We start from the raw sequence: 9001 nt of genomic DNA, 5'->3' as shown, positions 1-9001 counted from the left end.
GCTGATGTTTACATACATTATTTTCTTTCACTATAATCAGTTCTTTTCACATATTATAACTGTTCAGTTCATTTTTTTTACATTTTAATGTCTGAAAGAATTTTATTTTTAGGTCGATAGGTACAATAGTAATCAGTAACAAAATACAAAAACTATTTTACAACATGTGAAATGCCACTTTAAATATTAAAAATTGCCATGTAAATAACTGTGCGAAAAAACCTCTGATTTCACATAACACTAAATATGTAAATTGGTGGTTTATATGATTGTTGAGATAAAAAATTCAAAAATCCGGACAAAAAAATTGCTTATAATTTAAGAAAAATATAAAAAAAAACATTAATTTCATTACCATATTACAAAGAAAAAAAAATGCTGGAAGGATAAAGATTTTGAATAAACAGAAATAGCTTAAACCAAATTAAACTTTTGAGTAGGTATGTTTGCTGAAATCCTAAACTTCTTTTTTTTTTCAATATCCTTCATACAGAATACAACATAAGCACTGAGCAGATAGATTAACCCGAGCAGCCTCTACAACCACAGTGAACACACTCCACAATCCTTCCTTCCTCCAACTTAGCTTTGGGTACCCGACAGATACAGTTCGTGGCAAAGTTTGTGTCACGAGTCTAGAAAGAAAATAGATTAAAACAGGAATGAAAACATCAAGAAATAAAAAAAAGCTTAGTTACCACAATGAAAAGAATTTAAAAAGTGGTGTATACTCTTTACAAGATTCATTTTTTAGCCCGACTGCAAAATAATTAAGTTATTCCTTCCCCCTCCCTACCTCCCCCCCCCCTAGTTTTTAACCCTTAAAAGTGAGGAAAAAATAGAAAAATATTTTCATAACTATTATTTCATTTCCCCCTCCTTTAGCAGGGAATCCCATGCAGAATACACAATTACACACCCATAATTATTAAATTTTCAAGTCTTGCGGGATAAAATGGGATAATAGATTTAAATGTTTAATGGGTAAAGAAATGACTTAAAATCAATATAGAATTATATAAATAGTACATTTTAAATTAGAATTCCGTCATTAATCTTAAGTTTAACTATGAGACTAATCATGTAATAGATAATTGAAGTTGAAAAAGTATAACGTCCAAATAAAGATAAGTACCTTAGATTGAGGTATCAGTAAAGTTTTAAGTTTTTTTCAATTATGAAAGATGTTAAACTAAAGATTGAAATAAAATAACTGAAGAATTTCCAAAATTACCTGTATACAACGTAGACAACAGAGATTTTCATAACCTTGTTTCTTCCACTTTGCTATTAGGTTTGCGTCTGCTATTTTCTCCCTGCAAAAAGTTTTATTAGATAAGGCGAAATTCATTTACCTAGTTCTACAGTTATCAAAGATCTGTTGTATGCAATAATGGTAAATGGCAAACTGCGAAGTTCAAACTCATATTTTTCTTAACATGAAGGTGCTTTTTAATTAAAGATATCAATATTTTGTTTGACTTTATTGACAAAATGATTTTCTTTGTGAAAAAAAGGTCGTCTCTTCTGTAATTGTAAACCAGAAATAATAATATGGTCGTCTCTTCCGTAATTGCTAACAAGAAAAAATAATATGGTCGCGTCTTCTGTAATTGTTAAGAAAAAATATTTTTATACAGGGCGTTTAAAAAAAAACTGCGTTTTCCAAATTTGGGAAACAACCATTAGGAGTACAAAAAAAACAATTATATGTCAATATTCTCTATAAAAATATGCATCAAAATTGTTACAGGTGTTTTTTAATATCTCTAAAAATAACGGCGCATTATAAAGCATAAATATTTCAAAAGATGCGTATGATGCTTTTTTCTGGTAGAATTTTGTGCCTTACGGTTGGTTTTCAAAAATTTATTCACTTGAAAACAACATCTTAATACAACCAATACAATTTTCTACCAATTACACTAAAAATTTCATTTAAAATTCCCTCACTCAAAACAAATATTCAGTTTTTCTTTTTGTATACTTAAGAAACATGACCTTAAAAATTACTCATGTTCGTAAATCCCCACCCCTCATTTATTCCTATAATTCTTTAATTTGATTGACAGGTTAAGATATAAACTCATAATTTATCCATAATTTGTAATTAAATGCTTTAATAATAAAAATTCAAACTTCAATAACTTTTTTGTCTTTAGAGATTTTTTTGTCAAATAAAAAGGAGTTTTTTTCTTTTTACTATAACCTACGTTATTAAAGAAGATTCTTTTACTGCAAATGCATCACAATCAAGAAATGTGAAAAAAATGACAAATTGCAGTTTCTTAAAAAATGCTTTTGTGAGGAGCTAAAAAGCATTTCACCTTTAAAACTCATTAAGGTACTATTCTTATACCTTTTTCTAAATTAATATTGAAATTCTACGATTTTTTTTATACATAATAGAAGAGTTATTTTAATTTTTCTTGCACAACATTTTTCACATAAAGCATTTTTGGAAACTATGTACCTATCATAGAGGCCGTATTTTAGAGATAATGAAAAACACCTGTTATAAAGTTGATGTACTTTTATACAGAGAATAAGGACATATAATCGTTTTTTCTGTATTCCTTCTGGTTGTGTCAGAAAAACGGAAAACGCAGTTTTTTCTGAAACACCGTGTATAATAAATTATATTTGATAAAACAAAAAATTAGCAAAAAATTAAATAGTGTAAACTTAAAAAAACAAGCTTACTTTATACAATAGTCATAAAGCTCCCGAGAAATTGCTTTTCTTCTGTAGAAGAGATCATAAATATATCTGGACTTCTGATGGTGAATCTTGAATATAGGCCACACTGTTTCAGACTTCCTTTTACCCTCGTGTGAATCAGTTTCAGCCTCCCGCATTTTAGCCTCCAGTTCCTCTAAAGTGGGCTCAATCAACTCCCAGCCCTCTGGAGGGGGCTTTTTGCTACGACGGATCTTTGGCATTGTGATAGATCTGTAAAAATAAAAAAATAAATAGTTATAATACTTTTATTTAAAGTTATTCTTACATGATACGAGTCTGTAACTTAAATATTGTTTCCATTTTTATCAACAAGAGAAAAAGGTAAAATCTAATAAACTCCTAATTTAAACTTCATGTGAACATGTTTCTGTTACGGGATTTTTACAACAATATGAATAGAGTATGGAATTGAACCCGAAGAAAAATATAGTAAAAACGGGACAAATTACAAAAATTACAAATATTACAATGTGTAGAATGTAGACGATAAAAGCTGAAACATAAATTACAAAAAAGATAACATTTTTAATCTTGAAGAACTGTTATGATTTATGCTGCTGCAGCAATTTGAACGTGTGCTTTTGGAGCATTATCACCAGCCTCAGTTAAACTCTGAGATTCTGATTTTGTTTCAGATTCTTCTTTCAATATCTTTTCTTTCAACTTAAGTTTATCTTTTTCCTCTAATTCCATTTTCTTGTTAGTGTAGAGATCATTGAGTTTTTCAGATTTTAATCCCATATCACAAACAGTCTAAACAAGAATAGTTGTATGAAAACTTATGCCTTTCGTGTATTGTAGACATGCAAACCTTTAAACATCTAGAAAGTATTATCATTAAAATCTGAACAAATTTGATATCGTTATATATTATCCGTAAAATGACTGTCTCTGGCGGACGTCCGTAGTGTCCTAGATCTATTAGACGATTCCTAAACTGTAATATTCATTCTTATTAAACAAACCCCTACCCCCTTTATGATATAATATGTGACAGGATTGGAGGATGGTTAGGTTTCAGTTGGTGGAATAGTTGGACTGGACCACATATAATACTCCTTATTTACAACGTATAAGCAATATATTTCTAGCAACTACGGTATTGCTTTTTTTTTGTTCAATCAAAGTTGGGGAAAATTGCAAAAAAGTTTTTATATTGAAAAAAATACACATACCTTCCAATCCTTTTCCAAATCTCTCAGGGACCAGGGATTTGACATTTTTCGATGCCAGAAAAATTCTTGGAATTCCTTGTAATTGTTTAATTTACAACCAGATAAGGACAAGCACAGAGAATTTATTTCTGTTCTATCTAAAAAAAAAAATATGCCCAAACAATGCAAAGCAATAAAAATGAAATTTAAGAAAGTGACATAAATTCGGATATTATATGTAGATATTTAGAGAGCATGAAAGATAGAAGAGTTAAAGAGAAGCTTCGCTACTAAAATTTACATTTGTCAAATGGTATCTAAGTTTTACAAACCATTAGCATAAAATTCAAGCTTTTATAGTCAAACTTTTGTTTTAGTTGTACTTTTGACGATTATGAAGGTTTTACCTTCACTAAAAAATCTGTATGCTATACCTACTAGAAATAAATGGTTATAAATACCTAATTCTTGATGAAATCTGACTCCAACTTGCTTTTCTATCTCTTCAATTTCAACTTCAAAATCCTCCAAATTCACATTCTTAAATAATGAATTTTTTCCTAATAAAATTTGCAATATTAGAATTTCTTTCTTCTTTCTTAATTAATCAATTATTTTTTACCTGAATGGGTTTATTTGGCACAACAAAAGATCCTAACATTGGTCGGTGAAGCAGTGGGTCTTCAACAAGAATGATCTAAAAGATTTTTTCTTTTCTCAGAATAGTCTATTTACTAAAAATTTTTATTAAAATAATCATATTTTAAAATTAGAATCTTCTTCTATTTTTTTAAAACATGATAAATTACTTACCTTATATAAATGGGTTGGAACCGCTACATTATTATCCCCAAGCACTTGATATTTAACAAACTTTTTGGCAGACCTAACCCATTTTTTATTTTGTTTTTCGTTTCCACCAGTTTCTTTATTTTCTGTTGGTTTGTTTTGTTCTCTATTTGTTGGCAGATTTTTCCATTTTATTGGGAGATTTTTATCCAGCACATTTTCTTTGTTGTCATCCTCGTTAAAAGGCAACCATAAAGGCCCTAAAATTATAAAATATTTTTCTAATGAACCTTAACAATAGGGTGTTTATTGTTTAATCATGAACAGGCAGTATTTAGACACTACTTTATCTCAATAACGCAATATGATCAAGGTATATTGAAATATTTAGCGGTTTCCCTCATATGGTCCACTATCAAATTAAAAAAAAATCTGTTTTTCCTTATAAAACGCATATGGGTAAGGGGGGTAAGGGGAATGAGGGATTTAGTTTGTGAATGTATAGATGTTATTAATTGAAAACAAAAAATACTTATTTGACGAGAATAAAATTCTTTTCTAAATGTCTTTACCTGAAATCACGTAGACATCTTTATACTGGTTGGTAAGCTCTCTGCAATATATTTCAAGCCTGTTCCAATAATTACCATTATTGTCAATATCCTAAATAAAAATATAAGATTTAAAGGGAGGGGCGAAAGTGACACTTTTTGAAACCAAAACTAAAAGTCAAAGGAACTCAACTAAAAAAAGTGTTACAGGTCTGACATTTTGCATGGCAGTTGCTTTATAGGGGTACAATTTGGAACTGTGAAAAAACGGCGGCGCAACCGCCGAAAACCGCCGAGAAAAGGCAACAAAAATTACGGCGGGAAACGGCGGTTTTCGGCGGTTGCGCCGCCGTTTCTTCACAGTTCCATATTGTACCCCTATAAAGCAACTGCCATGCAAAATCTCAGACCTGTAACCCTTTTTTAGTTCAGTTCCTTTGTTGACTCTTAGTTTTGGTTTCAAAAAGTGTCACTTTCGCCCCCCCCCCCCCTTTATATTCATGATCCTTATGTTTTATATTTTATAGAAATACAAAAAATTTTATTTATGTACAAGCAAAACTTTAACCCAGAGAGCTTTATTAAAGGATGAAAATTACCTGTGGAACAATGTTAGTGAGGTAGAAAGTTTGATTCATGGCAGATTGTGAATGTTTATTATTTCCAGCAGGAGCCATGTGACCACGTGACCATCCTGTTCCCCTGAAATCTAACACAGGTAAGTATTATTACTAGCTAGAGTCATGTGACCACCCTGTTCTCCTGAAATCTAACACAGGTAAGTATTATTACTAGCTAGAGTCATGTGACCACACTGTTCCCCTGAAATCTAGCACAGGTAAGTATTAATAATAGCTAGAGTCATGTGACCACCCTATTTCCCTGAAATCTAGCACAGATAAGTATTATTACTAGCTAGAGTCATGTGACCACCCTGTTCCCCTGGTATCTAGCACAGGTAAGTATTATTACTAGCTAGAGTCATTTGACCACCCTGTTCCCCTGAAATCTAGCACAGGTAAGTATTATTACTAGCCAGGGTTTCGGATCCGGATCCGCAAGGATCCGCATATTTTGAGTCCAAGGATCCGGATCCGGATCCGCAAAAAAAATGCGGATCCGGATCCGGATCCTTAGACTCCAAAAAATGCGGAAAAAATGGAAAAATCTACCTAAATTTATATAAAATCTCAGACATTCTCTTGATGAGAGCCAATCTTTAAGGTTTAGGTTCAGACTTGAAAATTAAAAGTATTTTTGACTTCGAATTGAAGAATAAATTTTTTTGAAAAATTTGGTGATTTTATTTTTATTGTCAAAGATCCGGATCCGGATCCAGTAGGATCCGGACTGACCAAATTTTGAGGATCCGGATCCGGATCCGCATAAAATCAATGCGGATCCGAAACCCTGTTACTAGCTAGAGTCATGTGACCACACTGTCCCTAAAATCTAGCACAGGTAAGTATTATTACTTGCTACAGCCATGTCACGTGACCAATTCTGTTCCTTATAGAGCTAATATCACCAACGCTAATTTGATCATTTATTTAAAGCTATATTCAATTACTTCGTGATCAAATACTTTTCAATTAGTCTTATGATTTGTATCTTACCTCTGTTATCAGAAGAAAACAGGGCTGGAATATTTGGATCTTTATCAAATCTGGCTTGTTTTCTGTTAGCCTCGGAACCAAATGCCTTTTCTTTTGAAATATGTTCCGCTACCCACTGAAAAAATAATTTGAGTTGTATATGTTCTGTTTTGTCTAATTATTGTTATTTTTCGCAAATATGAATAATAATATAATGTTGAACTTATTTATTTTGGGACACGTAAGACGGTAACATCTATTACTAAGAAGTCAGGTAAACATGTATTTGAATCTTTGAAAAGATATTTTATGTGATATTTGTACTAAAAGTACGGGATATTAATGATAATCAACCATATAACAATAAAACTGTTCTTACCTTAGGTACTTTTTTCACAGCATCATATTCAAGAACATGATTCTCATATTGTAAAACATTTGGTAAACCGCTAGTTGGAACACCGTACTTCAAAACTTGAGATTTTTTGTTTGCTATTCTTGGTTCATTTTCTGGTTGATTCTAAATTGAGAAAGATTTGTCAATGACGTATTATAAAAGCTTTAAACCAACAGTAATCTACATGTGAATTAACCCGAAAAGAAATATTTCGCAATTTCAGCTTATTAGGGCCCGACTGTTAAGGGTTAACAAATATCACTACTATAGCTGCTAAGCTCCATTACCGTCTTTGGTGTACAGTACTGTTTAGTGTATAATTAAGTAAGTCTAGTTTGAGATACCTACGTAAAAGTAAAATTAATTAAAATTCAATTCGAACACTAGTCTTAGCGTCATATGACTAAGATACTTAAATAGTTGTATTTATGTGTGCTTTTTAGGTCAACTTTGTTTTGTCATATAACTTTTTAGTAGTTCATTGTCGCTTAATATTCTAAACAGCTTTTCGCGGATATTAAAATGCTAAAGAGGATTATCCACGAACATGAGCAAGTGATTTTGAGCACCTTCCAACATTGATCCATAGTATTTTTTTAGTGAATATACTAGGTTTATGTTAGATATTTGGTTTATCGACTAAAAAGTTATGCTTCACCATGGTTTTATATGAAAAAAACTTTAAAATATAAAGCATTTTTAGATACAATATCATCAACTACTTTGTTGAGTTCAAAGGACAAAACAAAATAAAAGCATCAAATGCTGTAAATTGCAAAAGTACATTAATTAAACTGTTTAAAATATTAAAAGCTACCAACCCTTTTTCTAAACATACATTTTTAATCACAATGATATACTTTTGTGTCAAAGCTTTTAAACAACAGTTTGAACTCATCAAAACATTCGATGAATTTGCACCAAACTATGCTTAACATTTTAAAGTTTTTTTCATATAAAACCATGGTGAAACCTAACTTTTTAGTCGATAAACCAAATAATAAACATAAACCTAGTATATTCACTAAAAAAATGCCACGGATCAATGCTTGAAGGTGCTTAGAATCACTTGCTCTTGTTCGTGGATAGTCCTCTTTAAACCAGTTTCGTTAACCTCAAGGGAAGGCACGGGCTGACAAAAATGGCTTTTATTACATTATTTTTTTATCTGTGTACTATGCTATAGATAATTTTTTAGTACGGTTTTAAGCCATTTTGGGAAGAGATTTAAATGATAAAATTTGAGGTTACTTAACATAATAAAAACACAAGAGTTTGACAAACCTTATTAATAGCTCTAGGATTCTCTTGATATGTAACATCAGGGTATATTATTCTTGCTAAAGCAAATCCGCCAACTCCCCCCAAGCAGCTTAAACCAACAGATCTTAAACCTCCTGCTAACACCATTTTAATACATTTTTCAATTCTAAAAGGGGGGGGGCGAAAGTGACACTTTTTGAAACCAAAACTAAGAGTCAACAAAGGAACTCAACTAAAAAAAGGGTTACAGGTCTGAGATTTTGCATGGCAGTTGCTTTATAGGGGTACAATATGGAACTGTGAAGAAACGGCGGCGCAACCGCCGAAAACCGCCGTTTCCCGCCGTAATTTTTGTTGCCTTTTCTCGGCGGTTTTCGGCGGTTGCGCCGCCGTTTTTTCACAGTTCCATATTGTACCCCTTTAAAGCAACTGCCATGCAAAATGTCAGACCTGTAACACTTTTTTTAGTTGAGTTCCTTTGACTTTTAGTTTTGGTTTCAAAAAGTGTCA

At 31.5% G+C, this 9001-nt stretch overlaps 2 protein-coding genes across 3 annotated transcripts; both read right to left on the bottom strand.

Moving 5' to 3' along the window:
- Positions 1–71: 71 nt before the first annotated feature.
- Positions 72–2977, bottom strand: l(1)10Bb (BUD31-like protein). The gene is made up of 3 exons (XM_080157816.1): positions 2704–2977; positions 1235–1316; positions 72–635 (listed from the first exon to the last, which is right to left on the bottom strand). The coding sequence occupies exons 1-3, from the start codon at positions 2940–2942 to the stop codon at positions 522–524; spliced, it is 435 nt and encodes a 144-aa protein (XP_080013942.1). The 5' UTR covers positions 2943–2977; the 3' UTR covers positions 72–521.
- On the bottom strand, positions 2952–8681 carry LOC145316923 (nuclease EXOG, mitochondrial-like). Of its 2 annotated transcripts, XM_080157754.1 has the most exons (10): positions 8513–8681; positions 7211–7351; positions 6853–6967; positions 5836–5945; positions 5258–5348; positions 4710–4945; positions 4519–4593; positions 4358–4436; positions 3918–4054; positions 2952–3495 (listed from the first exon to the last, which is right to left on the bottom strand). In XM_080157754.1, the coding sequence occupies exons 1-10, from the start codon at positions 8636–8638 to the stop codon at positions 3292–3294; spliced, it is 1314 nt and encodes a 437-aa protein (XP_080013880.1). In that variant the 5' UTR covers positions 8639–8681; the 3' UTR covers positions 2952–3291. The 2 variants fall into 2 exon arrangements, with proteins under 2 accessions (XP_080013880.1, XP_080013888.1); XM_080157762.1 differs by lacking the exon at positions 3918–4054.
- Positions 8682–9001: the final 320 nt, after the last annotated feature.

This window comes from Acartia tonsa, chromosome 1 (genome assembly GCF_053477335.1).
Source record: "Acartia tonsa isolate MP-2025a chromosome 1, ASM5347733v1, whole genome shotgun sequence".
Lineage (NCBI taxonomy): Eukaryota > Metazoa > Arthropoda > Copepoda > Calanoida > Acartiidae > Acartia > Acartia tonsa.
Note: the sequence above shows the minus strand (reverse complement) of the source record. Positions and strands in the feature narration are given on the sequence as shown.